We start from the raw sequence: 17522 nt of genomic DNA on the forward strand, positions 1-17522 counted from the left end.
ATCATAGGATTCCGGAAAGACGAACAAGACAATTCTTGGAACTTGCACCAGCAACCATTCATGGACACTGTCAGTCTTGCACATCCTTCCTTTCTTGTGTCAAAGATGATTGCCAGACGCTTAAATTTACGATTTTTTACAATATAAGCGCTTGTGCAACGTTGGGACCCTCAGATGGACAGCAGAATCAAGCAGTGGCTCAGTATCATGCTTTGCTCCTTCATAGTGTGCGCAGCATTTGCAATGGTTCAATCAGTCATTCCAAGCAATTTATCACTCGGATGCAGACCTATTCATGCAATCTTTCCCATCACAACTCGGGAGCGCTGCTATTGAGCAGTGTCTATTCACTGGCAATGCTTTCAATCTGCATGTGCTACAATCCGCAGTTGGTTCCACTTGATGCACGTTTGTGGCTGAAAGCTTTGACCATTTGTCGGCAGTTGGATGCCTCGTGTCTTGCCCTTGTTTCCCTCTCCTCTCATTGTTCTTTGCACCAAAGGCAGCCTCAATTTCCTTTCGCGTTTGGTGTTTGCACCAAATTTACATATGTCATCAACATCCTCCAAGGAAGTTCTGCAGCTCTCTGTGGTCATGTGCTTGCAGGTCATCTGGGCTGCGTCCCTGCCATTGCTTCTCACTGTGCTGTGAAGTCTCTGCTGCAGGCTCTAGCGCCCGATCAGCCTGTAGTCTGTCACCTGGACAGCACCACAAGAACGGCTGATCGACTATTTTGACCAAGGGCCGTCGCCTGTAGGCTGATCAGAATTAGAGCACCTCATGACTTCCAGCAAAAGCTTGTGTGAGCAAATGACCCAGCCGTGGCTTCAGCAGAGGCTTCAGATGCCAGACGCAGACTGTATTGGGGAAGAGCGCACAGCTAGGCGCGAGAAGATTCATGCGCATGGTGAACAAGATCCCATGGGCCAAGGGCCAAACTTCAACACGCTGTCCTACCAGCGCTGCCGCTGGAAAAATGAACAGTGTTCCACTGTGCTGCTTATGCTGTGCCGTCGGTGTAAATACCGTGATCAGTAGCAAGGCAAAGGTGCCCACCTCAGAAGACATCAGATCGTTGACTGCGCCGGGCACTGCAGAGCCGGCCGGTGCCCGGCCAAGAGACACCTGCAGCAGCATCGCAGCATATGCATGCAGTTGTATGTGAGCAGCGCTGATCGTTATGCTATCGTGGTAAATACTCTGTCACGTACATCACTGTGCATCTGGCGCCAATCGTCTGGCCAGTGATTGATATTCACATGTAGTCCCGATTGTAATTATTGACTATCCCCTGCACACGCCAATCTGAAGAGTGCGACAGTGCAAGATAGTGCTGCAAATGGAAAGGCCTGCCTCTTCACCATGTGAAAGAGCGTGTGCTGGTCGCCCACCTTGATGTTGGGGCCAGTAGCCTGAGAGATGGTGATGAAGCCCTTGGAATGGGCAGAGAAAGGCTGCACCCAGATGGTGCTGTTGCCATTTGTCAGGCCCAGCACCGCCTGAGCCTGCCCATCCGGCTTCACCACAGTCACTCCATCGACCGCCACCTACAATGATGATAAGAGCTTAGCAGCAGGACAGAGTATGGCAATTGTTCACAGACCATGTTGCAAGCGCCAGAGTAATACATAGGGCGGTCTTGCCATCTTGCATTTATACAACAGACACACACCAAGAAGGATCTTGGGGTACTAACACAGAGAGAGCAGGCTGAAGAGGCCAACCCTAGTTGGACAGGAGCACGGGCAACACCAGTCAAGTAATCCTCATGCAAAGCAGCCGACCTTGAGGATGGAGGCATCAAGCACCGGTACTGCAGCGGTGGCTGCTCCAGAGGCATCCAGGATGGAGACGATGGCGTCTGCCGGTGCTGCTGGCGCCTGCGCAGGTGCCTCCTGCAAGCTGCGGCCTGAGGCTGCGTGCAGGCAGTCAGACAGTGTGTCATAAATTAATCGTGAACGGCAATTGCAATAGAGTGATGAATATAACGGCCCTAGGCTGACGGCAGTCAACCTTAGCGATCCGCCAGCTCGGAAGCGCGTGAGAGACAGCACAGATGGATACGACCGACGCTGCACCCTCGTGAGTGCCTTCAACGATCAACCTTTCAAAGTGGAGCCCTCTCTGCTGCCTGTCGACGATGGCGAGAAACAAGGGACAGGTGAGAAAGGCATCAAGGTCGCAGAAGCCGACAGGACGAGAGAGGGTGACCCACCAACAGCAACGAAACACACGCCCAGGATGACGATGGCAGTGGCTGACTTCATCTTTTATTCTTCTTTCAATGAAATCATTGGTTCCTTTCACGACGTCGATGGCTTTCGTCATCAAGGATGGCCCTTGGAATCATCTTGTAGGTATCTGCCTAATCTGGTGCAAGTTTCTGCCCAACGTGAATGCATGCGACGGCATGTACTGAATCTAGAATGCATGATCTGCAGATGCTGACAATTCAGAGGTTTTGACAAAGGTGGCATTTAGCACAGCAGAAGGAGTAAGGATGTCTGCACCCATTGCAGATTACATATGTAATGAACGCCCAAAACACTTCCCGTATATGCAAACTTTGACTAGTTTACTTGAAGTATATACTTTGATGTAAAGGCGTTGCGCGGCGTCTATCAGGCCGAGGGGAGGAGAGCGCAATGTGCCGCTTAGTCCAATCCTCCCTCGGAGTGGAGAATAAAGAGACACAACTTGAAGTCCTGCTCATACCTTGTTTTTCTTTCCTTTTCGTCAAATGGCACAGGTTTGCTTCATGGATCTGTCTGGCTGACACTTACTTTCCGACAATCCCCTCAAAGCCCCGCCCCGAACTTGATACAGACCAGGTTCCACCCTTGGGTGGCCACTCTTGCAGTGATACTCGTACCGCACTTAGCGTGCAGGCCAGTGATCCAATGCCGCCGTTCCACAAGCAAGGCTGCACGTGTATTAAGGTCAGGCATGCATGCGCAGCCGCCCAATGACAAGTGTGCACCCGACAAGAAAAAGCCACTCATGTGGAGGTCTGTCACTGCGACATTGAGCTCATGAGCTCAAGGCGTCGGTTCAAATACAAAAAGGTCCAAGCAGCAGGATTTGATGATGGTCCTAGATCAATCGCAATGCTCCAATGTCTGGCGATTCAACGACGCTCTTATGTGAAATTTCCTTTTAAAACAAAGATACAGTTCCTCTGTGAACTGAATTGAATGAAATGGTGTGGTGCACATGCAGCAGGGGTCCCTGCTGTGTGAAACCTCAAGCCCTCAGGACCGAGTCAAAATTGACCCTTCCATCAGGAGAAGCCAGCGATGTCCAGTTCTTCTTGGCCTTGATGCTCTCCATGGCCTGTGGCACACAGTGACAATGCGATCAGTCACAAAGCCGGTCGTGACCAGCCTGACCTGAACTTGCACTGCAGCTCATACCGATCCATATTTCTGAGGCATGAGGAACCAGGTGTCATGCATCACATACTCCCCCAAGCCCAGCTTGGCTCGGGAAGGCAATTTGAGACAAAGCAATGCCACAGCACAGAATTCGCAAATTGCTCCTTGTCAGCTGTCACTTTCTGCAAGGGGCCCTGTTTGCTGATTATCAAAAGCAAGTCCAACAGCTGTCGCCCAAATGTGGACAGCTGTTGGACCGCTGCACTCGTGAGTCTTAGATGGCATGTAATCAGGATGGCCTCAAGCAAAGTTGAGGTCAGGGGTCGTGCCTGCATGAGCTTCTGGCGCTGGAAGGATGCGCCCATGTTGGCGTGCTTGCGCTGCTCCTGCAGGGCACTCCGCGCGTCCAGCAGCTCGTGTGCGCGTTCCGTCTCGCCCCGTATCTTGGCCAGCAGTTGCTCCCGCCCGTACAGATCCTTCCGCCGCATCGCCTCCACCTGCAGCGTATTACATGACATTAGGTCTTCTAACGTCATATGAGGTCATATGCTGTCATATTACGTTACATTCTGAAATGACGTTCAGGCAGGTTGTCTTGATCTGTAGCAACACGATTTGGACAGCCTGAAAGACTGTTCATGCAACGCTTCACCTGCATGGAGTGATGGATATGCTGCCTTACTTCAGTTCACAGAGCATTACGTGCTGACAGGCAGAGAGATCCCCGTCTCACTTCACTGCCACGTGTGAATGATCACATTGCTTGCACGTGCAAAGACAGCAGCATGCGCTGATCAGCACAGTCAGCCGCAACAGGCTCAGGACACAGCTCATCACTGGCGATGTTCACATTTGACAGGCAGCCAGAGTGCGAATTGAAGAGTAGAGGGCGTGCCTTGTCCCTCTTGAGGTCGAGGTCCAGGCGGTGCTTGAGCTTGCGGCAGGCCATATCATGGCTGCGCACATGATTCAGCTCGTCCAGCTTCTGATCCTTCTCCCTCTGCACAGCCGAACATGCATGCCATCTCAAAAGCCCCCTTTGCCTCCGCGCCAGAACTCACCTACTTCACTTTACAGTACCCTTGGAGCCCCCAGGCATCACTGCACCCAGCTGCCTGCTTTGTTCACCTTAATAGCTCTGCTGCACGGCTGATTTGTCATGTGCCTTGCCAATATGGAAACCTGATACCTTCGGTTGCTTCCGTATGGGGCGTTGTCTGCTGCCCAGCGTGGCAGCAGACACTGCTGGAGACTGGGCCTGGCCCAGATAAAGGGCATCTGTGTTGCTAAGTATAAAGACGGATGTCATTCCTTGCAGAGGGGGCACAAAGAAATACGGCTTGTTGTGACTGCAGCCCCAAGAATCTGCCATGCATCCAGCTTTTACCTCGACAGCATCTGACTTTTGATGGCATCCCACTGCACCACTACTATCGTCATTATTGTTTCATGTCCTCCAGTCCTTGAGGACTAGGTACGTCAAGCAATACCTGAATTATATGGTGCCCCATGCCCCATACACCATTGGTGCCAGGAAAAGTCTGCACCCCATGTAGTGGTGCTTAGTATTGTTTGGATCGCATGGCGTTAGGGGGGGGTACCTGCTTGGCAAGGATGGAGGCGACTCGCTCCTGCTCCCGACGCACGGCTGCGTTGTAGGCCGCCCTTCGCGCGGTCTCGGCTTCAGCCTCCTGCCGCCGCGCGTCAGCCTCCTCCTGCTTCCTCACCGCATCCTTCTGCCTGCATGCGTTCAAACGCGCAAACACTCCCTTTCAACCATTTCCTTAGCAAAATGTACTATTGCTTTGCTGTTCTCGATCGCTTCTCCTGCCAGAGGCAAGGTGCGTCTGCGGACAGGCCAGATCAAGCAAGACCCAAATAATGGTGGGCACGGTGCTCAGCATATATACCGCAGCTCGCCAGCCAGGGCCAGAAGCATACATCAAGTTTTCTTACATGTGGGTCAGATCACAAGCACAGACATGTGCATCAGGCTGCCTTCTGATTCACTGATTGCCAGTATCTGTCTCATTAACGCCACAGACCTTGCCATGGTTGACTTGACCAAGAGATTTACAAGGAACACCCAGAGGCCAATAGTAAAATGCTTGAGAACAAAGAGCAGAGGTGACATGTATTGGGTGCTAGTAGGTGGGAGCTCACAGGTTGCGCTGCTCGGTGAAGGCCTGCCTTTGGTCAAAGGCAGCGCGGCGGTCGCGCAGGATGGCCGCGTTCGCTTTCAGGGCCGTTTCAATCCGCGCTTCCGCCTTTTCGCGCGCCGCGAGGTTCGCCGCCGCGGCCTCCTCCATCTGTGATGTTCAAGGAAATACTAAAGTCTTTGTAGCTTGCAGACCTTAGACTGCAGAATTTTCAAGCCCAGCAGTGAAGCATGTGTAAACTATCCATGTTCATGAGCAACCAGCCTGTTCACTGACTAATCCATCAGCGGCCGAGTGCGCGCACGTACACAGCAGCGATCGTTTGTGGGCCTGGACTTTTCTATCATCGTTCTTTTGGATCTGACTAATATCACAGACAAAGTAAATCAAGCAGGAAGCCCAGAAGCACCAGAGACAAGTACACACCGCCAGTTGCTTTTCATCAAGTACCTTATGCTTTCAGGTTCAAAAACACTTAGGAGTGCTCCCAAGGGTTCACACACACACAGAAATGCCTGCATTTCCACAAACACACAGAAAATGTGGAGCGCAGGAGGGAACAGCGCGCGCCTTGGCGGCTTTGACGGCCTCGCGTTCGGCGTCGCGTCGGTTCATGTCGGCCTTCTTGGCGGCCAGGTCGGCGGCCTGCTGCGCCAGAATGCGCTCGGTCTCCGCCCGCGCCTCCTCCGCCTTCAAGCGCCGCTCCTGCTCCCTGTGACAGTCATAAAACTTGCCCTTCTCAGCACCTCTCGTGAGGTAATTCTGGCGTCAATAAAGACTCTGAAGCCTCAAAGGGTTTGCTCCTGCTCCTTATGCCAACCAACAATATCTTTTCTTTTGCCTGGTAATGCATGTGCACCGCTGCAAAACCTCCGTAGTAGCGCAACAACCAGGCGCAGCCAGGGCCACGCAAAGAGTCACTGACACTCTTTACACAGCCCCCGCCTGCACAGAACCCCTCGGCAGCTCTGTACTTGCTTGCACACAGCGCTATCCCTGGTCATCACAGTGCATGTCACATCCAGATACATTCTTTGATCAAGATTAAGTGACCGTCTGTAATGTTGTCGTGCTGTCCGGCTCAGGTCCAATGGACAAAATGCGGTATAATTGATGGAACGCACGCTGCATAGGCGTCCTTGCGCCGCTGCTTCTCAGCTGCAGCCTCTTTCTGGGCCGCTTCCAGCTCACGCGCATACCTCGCCACCTCCAGCGCCTTGACCTGTACAGCATGCTTCTTTTTCTCAGCTCATCTGCAAGGCGCCACATGCATTTGACATTGCACTCAAAACCTTGACGCATGAGTGACACATAAGTGGCACAATACCATCCATCAAGACAGGAAACTTCTCCCTTCCAAGAGAGGCATCAGTAAGGCAGCAGTAATAGCACAGGAAGCGTTTCCGGAGCAACAATAGCATGTGCGCATGCAGGGTGCCAGAAAGGACTCTTTGCACAACCATGCACCGCGGAAAGAAGGCTTGCATTATGACATTCCCTCAAAGCAAGACAGGGCCGTGCCTCCTTCTCGCGAGCAATCTCCTCCTTGGCGCGCTTTAGCTCCCTCTCCCGCTGCTGCCGCCGCCACTCAGCCTCCGCCTCGGCCCTTGCCTTCCTCTGCTCCTCGCTGCGAGCCTCCAAGTCTGCCAACTTTGCCTCCGCCTTGTCCTACACCGGTCATGCACGAATATTTTCAGTGGTGTTTTCTTTTTCGTTCTCAAGTCCCTGAGAATTGCCCCCAGCAATTCACACCCCTGAGAGCACTAAAGAAGCATGGCAATATTGCACAAGGGCACATTCCTAAAAAGGTGGAATTCAAAGCAATATCCACTGCCCTGCCGTCCGCCTCGGTGGCATACTTGCAATTGATCTGTCCAGTGTTAATGAAACTTTTAAGATATGATTAGCAGAAGTGGAAGGATGCGTGCCTGCAGGGTCTTGCGCATGAGCTCGAATTGGACGAGTTGGCCCATTTCGCGCTCCTGGCGCCGCTTCAGGACCTCCAGCCGCTTGGCCTCCCTCTCCACCATGTCCTCACTCTCAGCCTCACCCTGACATGCGCAATGATTACCTTGGGCTTTAGACGTTGCATTCATTAAATTCAATTTTCTTACATGCTTTCCTGCCAGAGGCAAGGTGCGTCTGCAGACACGCTGCAGGTAGAGTGTGAAATTATGGTGAAAAAAATGTTGAGAGTAGCCCCTTGGGGCAAGCCAGGCTTGTCTTCGCATCCTTGCATTTCATGTCATGTAATAGACTGTGCATTTCTCTGGATTCCAAGGCCCAGAAGTGTCGATTTATAATATCTGGACATACAAAGAATTTATCCGTGCTGGGTCAAAGGTGCTTGGTGTGTTGCACATGAAGGAGCCAAGATGCTGGCACAACATGGTTGGCAAGCAAGCGTATGTAAGTGCAGGAGAGGTCTCACCTTCTTGGTGCCCTTGGCAACCTTGTCATTGGCATCCTCGTCCCTCCCTGATATCTTCTTCCTCTCTTCCACCAGAGCCTCCAACCGCTCCTGCAGCCGCCGACAGTTCTCTCAATGCAGGTTGCAACCCTTCTTCCTATCTTCATTTTAGTAAGATGTGCGCATGCAGACAAATTATAATGCTATGCTGCCAACAATCCCACCCCTTGTTGCAGTCCCCAGATCCAAGCGAGACCCAATTGACAGTGTTTGCTCGGTGCTTAGTGATCCTTAATTGCCCTCGGCCAGCCCGGGATATCTCGGTACCCAGCAAGAACATATAGAAATAATAGACATTTGCTGCCAAGCAGTTCACTGTGCCTTTGTATAATGTCCTACCTGCCGGACTCTCTCATGGTGGTTGTAGGCTATCTGCGCAAGCTCCTTGTCGCCAAACTCCTCCGCGAAGATGTCCGGCGGCATGAAGTGCAGCTCAAATGGCTCGATGCCCAGGCGCAGGCAGGCCTCCACTGAGCGTGGGCTTGTGGGCTCAAGGCTGCCCATCCCCCTTGGATCTACCCACAACAAAAAGTAAGTACGGGACCACAATGTCAAACATTGCGCATGGGCATTCTCTGGCTTCCGCAAAGACACTTGAATGCTGATATGTGCCGAGCGTGAATTGTAAGAGGTGGCAAGCAGAGTCTTGCGAATCTTGTCTTTTTGTTGAGAAGGAAGAGGGGTACCATTTGCCCTGTCGATGACATCTGCTATGGTCACCTTTGCTCGCTCTCCTCGGACAGCATCAGCCTACAGGGCACATCCAAAGGGACTTCGTTGCTTTGGACCTCTCAGGGGAAGCCAAGTATAGGTTCTGTGTATGTGTGGCGGCAACAGCCAGCTTTGAGGGTGGTGCTGATCTTGGCAGTCCTCACCTTGCCACGCTGCAAGTCCCTCAGCCACTCAAACGGAGACCTGGTTCTCAGGCCGTGTTGCAGCCCTCGATGGGGCATCCTGCAAATACAGGACACGATGTTGATGGCATGTTCGGGGAAAGCCGCTGTGCATAACGGCATGGATTGCCCGTACCAGGCCACCACATTAGGAGCAATGATGTTTAGGTGCATTGAGCACGTTGTAAATGCTCGTAGCACGACAAGAGGGTGGCGCACGAACTTGAGTTTACAATCCGGATGTCTGCACTGGTAGGTGACGATAGTTGATAGAATGAGCAAGATATCGCTGCATACAGTGCTTCCACACTGCTATTACAAATCTGCAGCAGCCCTTGCCAAATCACGCAAATTCGCCACTTGGAACGAGATTTTGTGTTCCGAAAGCATTTCCGGAACGAGCTTCTAAATTTAGAACTTGGGCTCCCCCCCTCCCCCCCACGTTTGCATGCCATCATCCTATCACCTCGAAGTCCCTTCCTCAAGAACAATTGCAACAGAAACAATCACAATGAAACTCTTCAATGCTTTGCAAGACCGGCTGACAATACAGACAGGCTGCCAAATCCTCGACAGCGTTCGCTACCTATTGTACACATACCGTACACTCACGTCTCAATATTTATCTGACCGCTGACTCTCTCCTCACACACTGACTTGCTGGACAGGCCCAGGACAGACAGCAGGAGGCACAACAGAACAATATCTATCTACATTACAGAACATCTCTTGAGCGCCTTTTGGCGCGCCCGCGCAGGCTTGCGAGCCGGGATGTCCCTGCCAGGACCTGGCACAAAACCTCTCCTCTCTTCCCCTGCCTCCCCAGTGTCAATTGACTGGTCGCCATCATCGTGGGGCGTGCCCTCAACAGCATGGGCCGGGTTCGCCTCCTGCATGAACACAGCCTCACCCCTGAGATTGGAGGTGCAATCTATTGTCACAATGCCTATGATGATCAGTCTGCATGCAAGGATGATATCGCTCCACCTTCACGGAGGATTTCTGCAATATTTGAAGCAGAATAATTCACCAAAGCACTGGAAATGTTCCTCGTCAGAGACTGCATTGTTCTCAATAGCAGCCGTTCAACAGCAGCCGATGTTGAGCACTGACCTGCGCTTCAGAGGAGGCGAAGGGGGTGCTGGGGGTGCATTCGGCATGGTGGCCCATGTCCATGTCAAAATTGTCTTCTTCATTGCCGCAGTCCAGGCCGGCCTGGATCTCTTCCAGCGACAGGCGGGACTGCACCTCTGCCTCGCCGTCCTCATGCACTGTCAGATCCCTCCTGCAGCGCCGCACCAAACACTTGTGACCTTTGTAGGGGCAGCATAAACATGCAGATCAGTAATACATGCTTTGATCAGGTCAAAACTTGAAGGTAGTGCATTTCAGTTGTCCCGCTCTGGCGCACGTCATCCTTGTGTCCATGTCTTGTCTTTCAGAATTCGCACTTATCAAAAGCCCCATAGCCGTGCCAGGACTTTTTTACTTATCCCTTCAAGTATTCTCACTTTGCAGCCATGTAGCAGTGTGCTTACAGGTCATCTGAGGACTTCAAAGTTGAGAGCAGAATAGGATGCTTGTGGGATGCAGCTCATGGTCCCCACCTGCGGCGGCTGGCGGCGAGCTTATCAAAATTCTCAAAGATGTTGCGCTCGTCCAGGCCCAGGCTCTCGTTGTTCACCAGCGACATGGCCGACTCGCTGTGCAGGCTGCTGTTGCTCACAAAGCTCTTCTGCAGGCTGCCCGCGCCCTCTACGGCGCCCCCCGAGCCGCGCCCCGCCAAAAAGCCCGCCCCGCTCGGGCTCCTGGCGCTGCCCACCCGCGGGCTGGCCGCCGAGTCGTGCACGCCATTCACCGCAGCGCCGTCCTCACTGAGGCACCTATCGTGCAGCCATAACAATAGAGCATGAGCAACGAATTAACCAACAAAAACATGCATATCTGTATCTCTACTTCTGTCCTGCACTGTATGAATGACACACCACGATGCTCTATACTCCTCCATTTCGCCACACGTCTTTGTGTCAGCACTATGATTTGTTTGAGTTGTCTGTCAGAGGAAGCTAAGCGCGCCTGTCAGACCACTTTGCTGAGCCACGCTCAAGCTTCTGTGACGTGTGCTTCAAATTTGCTACTGGGGTGGTTGCGCACCTGTTTTCGGCGGCAAACGATGCAGAGAGCAGGCCAGGCGGTCTCCTCTCCCAAGAATTGGATCGCAAGCAGTCATTGCTATCGCCTGCAGGGCCGCCCCTGCCGATCTCAACAGGTGATTCCGCCTGCGGTGGCGGCTGCGCGGCCGGCTGCGGCGGCAGCGGCTGAGTTGGGCTGGCAGTGAGCGCGGCATCTGTGGCAGATGTATCTAGGGCGGCCGGCGGGCCGTAGGAGAGCCTCTGGCCCAGATCAGACGCCACGGTTGAAGTGTCTGACGCTGTACTTCTGGGCGGCAGCGGCCGGATGCTCGACCTGCAAGTATCACACCAAACATTAGTCAGGAGCCCAAGTTCTGGAACACAACAACAGAAGACAAGACATCTGATGCACAGCGCGTCCTCCATAGCATGGCAGGCCCAAGCTCTTGAGGGTCTGGGACAGTGCATAGGTCACCAGCAAATCCCCATTTAGGAGCCAGTATATTGTTCTGTGCCCCAGGAAGCAAGTGCATGCATGCTTGCATGGCGCGCATGCGGGAACAGAAAGCACCTTGCGTGTGCGATGCTGGGGTTCAGTTCTTCCAGGTGCTGCGCCACGTAGCCAAACTCAGAGAAGACAGAGCTGCAGGAGAAGTGCCCGTCCCCAATGCTGCTGCGGCCCGCCTCGTCATCACTGAAGCGGTTCCCAGCCTCACTGCCCGCCACTGACAGCTCCGACGCCGCTCGAAACTGCACAATCATCAATATAAACCTCAATGAATTGCCCAATTCCTTTCAAAAATTGCAATTAGTTTATTTGGTGGTTGGAAACTCGCAAAGCGCTGAAGCATGCAATGCTGCCGGCAAGCTTCTGCCAGCCAACATGTGCTGTGCTGAGCAGATTTGTCCAAGCAGACAAGCAGAAGAGACATGATGGTGACTCACCCTGTAGGCGGTGTGCTGGCCGCGGGAGAGGCTGTCCCAGATTTGCTGGGTGGCGAGCACGCTCTCATTGCTGGGGGTGCCAGGCTCCCACGGCTGCGAGGGGTCGGCGCCCTCAGGGTACAGCCGCACGAAGCGCCCGCCACTGCTGCCACCTCCGAATTGCAGGGCTGGTGGGCTGCCTCCCTCCGCGGAGCTTCCTGACACTGAGGCGCGGTTGGGATCTGCCTGGGCGGCTCTGACATCAGCAGCGTCCTCATTTGGCTCCCTCTCTGGAGCGGCAGGCACTGACGGCAGCCGCGTCCCATACCGCCTGCACCCACATTTGGTGAACACCTCAATCCCTATATGCCTCTCTGACGATGCAGGCAAGCTGTGATACAAGTGTAAAGCTTGATTCTTCACGTCGCAGGGAATGGGAGTGTCGGTATTGTCGAGGCAACAAAAAGCATGCACTGTGTAGAGGCAAGTGCATACCTCGAGAGCTCCACCACAAACTTCTCATGCTTGACACCAGGTGGCCTGGCTGCCCCGAAGCAGGCCAGAGCGTCAAGGACGCTGAGCCTGCAGACCTGGATCAGGTATGCACACACCACAAAGCCCGTCCTGTTGAAGCCTGCATGTGATGAAAAAGCCTGTCAATTGATCGTGAAGCAATGGACATATCTGAGCAAGAAAAGCAGGGTGCAAGTGATGTGACAATGGGAATCGCACAGGCAGCGCACCATAAGCACAGTGGATGGCAATGTACTTCTTAGGGTGCTCCTTCCAGTAGCTCTTGGCAGTCTTGATGACCTGAGTGATGGCATTTGCTGGAGGAAATGATTTTGCCACCAACTGCGCATCCACAAGCTTCCATCAGCATACTGAGACTGATGATTGATCCTTCTCTGCAGCTGTGCAACCTAGCAGCGACACTCACCGGTATGTGTGTATATTGGATCCCGTCGACTGCCTGAAGGTCATCAGCATATAGTGTCTCGTGGTTGGAGAGATCTATGATGAGGCCTATAGTGCGTCCCTTCTCCTGCTGGTCCTTGCGCAGGCTCTGGATGGTGAGCACATGCTGCGGTGGTTCGTCCAGGGACCAGTTCTCAATGATCTCTGAGGACATAGGCGTCTTCATGGGCAGAAATCTGGTGGGGCCTACTGGCTCCCCATAGCTCTGATAGTCCGCCCATTTCTGCAGTTTCTGCAGCACTGAACTGTCTTCCTTTGCACTCAGGTCAGCACTTCTCCCCGAGCCTACCAGCGCCTTGGCCTGAGCCAAGTCCTGCCTGGTGATGCTGTGGGAAGCTGCTGCCTTGCTGCCATCCAAAGGCTGGCCTTCTGTCATTCTGACACAAGCAGCTGATACAGGAGAATGCTACCTGAGACTGGAGATTGATCTAATCAAACATCCCATCATTGCAAAAGGCCGCAGGAGGTCAGCTGGACTGCAGTCCTCAAATGAGGGGCAGAACCAAGTCGCTGCAGAGCGCAGCGAGGCGCTTGCACGCCCATCCCTGAATGCAAAGACATACTTCTGAACATCGAAATGTTTCTTTTGGTGAGCCTGTTGCAGATCCTGACGGCGATTGAAACTGTTTACGGTGTGCCTTGTGATTCATACGATATCGGACGGCGTTCCTGGGGCATTATTGGCGCGAGACTTTGGGCTTGTGAAAGAGACGGCCGTTCGAAGAGCAGACGACCGCTAGACGTAGTTGAGAGGGTCATTCTATGGATAAAGTACGTGCAAATCCTGGAGCTGCTGCCGGCGCAGCCGTCGGGCTGACTGTGGCAGCTGCTGCTGCGACTTACTATGTCAGGCGCAGGAACAGCAGGGTGCGGCCCAACGGCAAGTTTTCCCTGGAGACGTTGCCCAGCGACGCCTACGATGCAGTCATCGTGGGTGCAGGACCATCGGGCAGCACCTGCGCACACTTCCTTGCGAGTGCTGGTGCCAGAGTGGCGCTGCTAGACAAAGAGACGTTTCCTCGCGACAAGTACTGCGGCGATGCGGTTAGATCCTATCCCAGAACTCAATGAGTAATGCTTGTTGCTTATTTCTCGGTATCTTTCGCATGGATCTCGTTTCTTTTTCAAACGGAAACAGATGCACATCTTCCATCTCATGCAAAGATCAAAGATATCGGAGCAGAGTTTCTGGCTACAAATGCTGATGTGCACCGACAACAGTCTATTATCTTAACCAGTTTCGATTGCACTGCAGGTCTGCACTCCTGGACTCAACATCCTTGAGGAGTTGGGTGTGCTGAAAGAGCTCGTGGACAACAATGAGGCTCACTTTGCAGACTCTGGTGGCTTCGTCAGTCCCTCAGGACTCACATACATCGGTGCGTGCCGTCACTCATTTCTTTGAGGGGGCCAGCATGCACCAGCTCCCTATCACTTATTAGGGCGTGCATGTCAAAGCAGAGTGTGCTGTTCTTTTGCATGTATCCCTTGTTGCAAATGCTAACACGAGAGGGTCACGTGCAGGCCAGTCGAAGGAGCGGTTAGGAGGTGCAGCAGCTTGTGCAGTCAAGCGCACCAACCTGGACAAGAGGATAGCGTGGAAGGCTCGCGATGTCGGCGCAGAGCTCAAGGAGGGCTTTGAGGTCGGCAAGGAGAACCCCACCTTCAACAAGCAGAGCGGCCTGTGGACTGTCAAGTCAACTGGGGTGCGTGCAAAACCCATGCTCACACATCCCAGAGGTCCTTTCATATCGCGGCAAAGTGTTTTTCTTGGAGTCTCGCGATCGCCTTGCATGTGCTGGGTTGACATGTCTGTGGGCAACACAGGGGAAGACAGTGAAGGGGCGGGTGTTGGTCATTGCGGACGGGGCGACCTCGAAGCTGGCCATGCAGATGGGCTACTGCACAGAGCCGCCCAAGGGCGTCTGCAGCCGAGCCTTCATTGAGGGCGGCACCCACAACGTGGACTTCGACGGTGCTCACCCACAACCACATCTACCTCAAACAGTCTGATTGAAGCGCACATCGCCATGTTATCCTACAAAGTCTGCATTTGATGAGCAAGACTAATGAGACTGCACAGTGACCATGTTACTCTGCAGAGGCTGCATGTTGATGAGCAAACTATCGAGACTGCACAGGTGCCCTGTGACTCTACAAAGGCTGCATTTTGGTTGTGGTCACGAGGTTGTTTTCAATGGGTGCAGGCGTGTGCTTCTACCAGAGGGAGTCGCTGCCGGGCTACTCGGCCATCTTCAGGCACCCCAACGACGAGCTCAACTTCTGCTACTACCTCATCCCGTGCGGCAAGGACGGCATGTGCGGCGACGTCTCTGTGAGTCCTCCTCTCCCTCCTGACTCCAGCCATGACCAGCAACCGTGATCGACCATGCAAGCAAGAAGCAGTGATCTGACAGGGGAGCACAACGTCATCCCTGGTACTTTGGCTTTTGTGCATCCTTGAGGCTTGAGAAGCCACGGTAAAGCCACGGTGCCATGCTGACGGGGATTCAGCATCAAAAGCGGGACGCAACTTGGCAGTCTGTGCTCCTTGCGCTCTGAGGATTAAAGTTCTGTACCCCCAACATGGTGCCCTTCTCAGTATCGATAGTCTGAGAGTGGGAACTCCTCGGCACAGGAGGCGGATCTGAAGCGGCTGCATGAGGGCGCGCTGAAGAGCGACCCCTTCATCAGCCAGGCGGTGGGCCCCAACGCCAAGGTGGAGCGCATGAAGGCCGCCGCGCTGCGCCTGGGCTCCCAGGGCGTTCCCTCCTCCTACGACGACCACTTGCTCATCATCGGCGACGCCGCCGGCCACATCGACCCGCTCACCGGCGAGGGCATCCACACCGCCCTCATGGTGCGCGCTGCTGGGCCTATCTATTCAGGCTGCATGCACTTCTGATGCTCGTAAGTGGAGTGCCTTTATTGCTTGAATGATGTGGCCAAGAGAAATGGGTGCAGGCTGAGCCCTGTCTGGAGGCTCATTGTTAGCACAGCAGAGCCAGGTACAGGAAGCGGGAAGCAGACAGCAAGTTGGAGTCGGGAGCATATCATATGCCGAGTTCGAGGAGCCTTTTTCAGAAGGATTCAGAAAGTTGGCGGTGATTTTCAATGGGCTTAAACGGGATAGATGTGTGTGGTGTGCAGGGGGGCAAGGCGGCGGCGCAGACCATCCTGGACATGCGCGCGGCTGGCGATTACTCCAAGCTCTCCACGCGCATCTACGAGCAGCGCTGGATGAAGGCCTTCGGCCACGACTTTGCCTACGTGCGCCCCTATCTTAAAATGCCCATGTTGCTGTCTTGTGTCAGCGGCATAGGATAAGAGGAGATTGCCCACTGGGTGAAGATCCTTCCCCAAGACAAAGTCATGCTTATTAATTTATATTTTCCATTGTAATGAGCGGTTTCTCAGAGAATGAGGCTCTGGGCAGCGGCAAATGTTTTGGCAGGCAAGTTGCTTCTGGATGCACAGCTCTCAAAGCGGCGGCTTGCTTGCTCGTGCACAGCTTCTCTATTGCGATGGGTTTATGGCTGGCTTGCAATACTAGGAACTGATATGCAAATTTGGTGGGGTGCGGTGCAGTCCAAGAAGGGTGCCGAGCTGATCTACAAGTACCCGATCCTGCTGGACGCATGCGCAAACGAGATGCAGCGCGTGGGCGACTCCATGATGACCAAGTGGGCCGAGGTGATGACCAACATGCGCCCCAAGACCTACTTCCTACGCCCCGATGTGGCCATCCCCATGGGCTTTGCGATCGTGAGGGAGCTCTGGGCCCAGAATGTGTCCAAGCGCCCAGACCTCTACAAGACCGGCGCCAGCCTCTGAGAGCCGCAACGGCTTGCTGGGGGCAAAAGCGTGGATTGCCAGGAAGAGGAGATGTGGCAGGCTTTGTCCTGGTGCTCGAGAGGGCAGCAGCTCTGGAGGGAAACGATTGAGCACTGTTGAACTGCAATTGGGATGAAAATTACGCAGGCGGCAAATGAGCTTTTGGCTTGTAGCAGCTGTCTGGCAGGGGCGTGGCATTTCGCGTTCCTCCAACTTTGCAAGACAAGGCCTGGCACTCCCAGATAAGATTATTGTATCTCGAAGATGGACCAGCGGTGTTGCAAGGCGACATTCATGACTCATGCCTGAGAGAAATGAGTTGTCTGAGGGAATGGATGTGAACCGTTGAGACTGATGTTTGGCAGTATCGTTGATGTTGTTGCAAACCAAACCGACACGAATGTGATTAATAATGTCCACCCCCTCTCATTCCGCTTTCCACCCACATTAAAATATCTTTGTGATCAGCTTACTGGGCCTGGACTGCCTTCAGGTCCGGCCTTAGAGGAGCTTGAGATCTGGGTACATCCGAAAAATCACGGCGCTTCTTGCCAATTAGAATTGAGCACATTAAGCCTGCCCCAGCATTCATTCCAACACCTTCTTCCAGGCCTGGATCAGAAGATCGCCGTCGAATGGACGCCCAGATCTGGGCGAGCTATTCAGCAAAATCTTCTCCCTTGTGGTTGAAATCGAGTTGTCGAGCAGCAACAGGGCAAGGTCCTGGAACAACGTCGATTCACAGTTGCATATACAGG

At 53.6% G+C, this 17522-nt stretch overlaps 3 protein-coding genes across 3 annotated transcripts; 1 reads left to right on the forward strand and 2 right to left on the reverse strand.

Annotated features, from left to right (window-relative positions):
* Nucleotides 1-668: 668 nt before the first annotated feature.
* COCSUDRAFT_62002 (hypothetical protein) lies at nt 669-2267 on the reverse strand (the record flags this gene model as incomplete). The annotated part of the gene is made up of 5 exons (XM_005649060.1): nt 669-698; nt 1057-1125; nt 1392-1547; nt 1785-1915; nt 2216-2267. 5 exons carry the CDS (start codon nt 2265-2267, stop codon nt 669-671), a joined length of 438 nt encoding a protein of 145 aa, XP_005649117.1.
* Nucleotides 2268-3243: 976 nt separating this feature from the next.
* Nucleotides 3244-13306, reverse strand: COCSUDRAFT_62003 (hypothetical protein; the record flags this gene model as incomplete). Its single annotated transcript, XM_005649061.1, has 21 exons — nt 3244-3333; nt 3632-3871; nt 4225-4374; nt 4976-5114; nt 5538-5683; nt 6095-6245; nt 6658-6755; nt 7001-7201; nt 7495-7584; nt 7965-8054; nt 8343-8518; nt 8690-8753; nt 9616-9786; nt 10010-10181; nt 10504-10779; nt 11051-11362; nt 11600-11778; nt 11974-12283; nt 12448-12586; nt 12696-12807; nt 12893-13306. The coding sequence occupies 21 exons, from the start codon at nt 13304-13306 to the stop codon at nt 3244-3246; spliced, it is 3720 nt and encodes a 1239-aa protein (XP_005649118.1).
* A 343-nt stretch (nt 13307-13649) lies between these two features.
* COCSUDRAFT_22884 (FAD/NAD(P)-binding domain-containing protein) lies at nt 13650-17230 on the forward strand. The gene is made up of 8 exons (XM_005649062.1): nt 13650-13974; nt 14186-14309; nt 14455-14636; nt 14758-14905; nt 15138-15265; nt 15569-15790; nt 16081-16200; nt 16519-17230. The coding sequence occupies exons 1-8, from the start codon at nt 13693-13695 to the stop codon at nt 16762-16764; spliced, it is 1452 nt and encodes a 483-aa protein (XP_005649119.1). The 5' UTR covers nt 13650-13692; the 3' UTR covers nt 16765-17230.
* The last annotated feature ends 292 nt before the right edge of the window (nt 17231-17522 follow it).

This window comes from Coccomyxa subellipsoidea (genome assembly GCF_000258705.1).
Source record: "Coccomyxa subellipsoidea C-169, whole genome shotgun sequence".
NCBI classification, from domain to species: domain Eukaryota; kingdom Viridiplantae; phylum Chlorophyta; class Trebouxiophyceae; family Coccomyxaceae; genus Coccomyxa; species Coccomyxa subellipsoidea.

Bases quoted from the DNA above. Each gene is read 5' to 3' on its own strand.
- COCSUDRAFT_22884 (XM_005649062.1), top strand. From the start codon at position 13,693: ATGGATAAAGTACGTGCAAATCCTGGAGCTGCTGCCGGCGCAGCCGTC. The intron at 14,310-14,454 runs GTGCGTGCCGTC...GGTCACGTGCAG, and splicing joins CTCAGGACTCACATACATCG to GCCAGTCGAAGGAGCGGTTA. The intron at 16,201-16,518 runs GTGCGCCCCTAT...GGTGCGGTGCAG, and splicing joins TCGGCCACGACTTTGCCTAC to TCCAAGAAGGGTGCCGAGCT.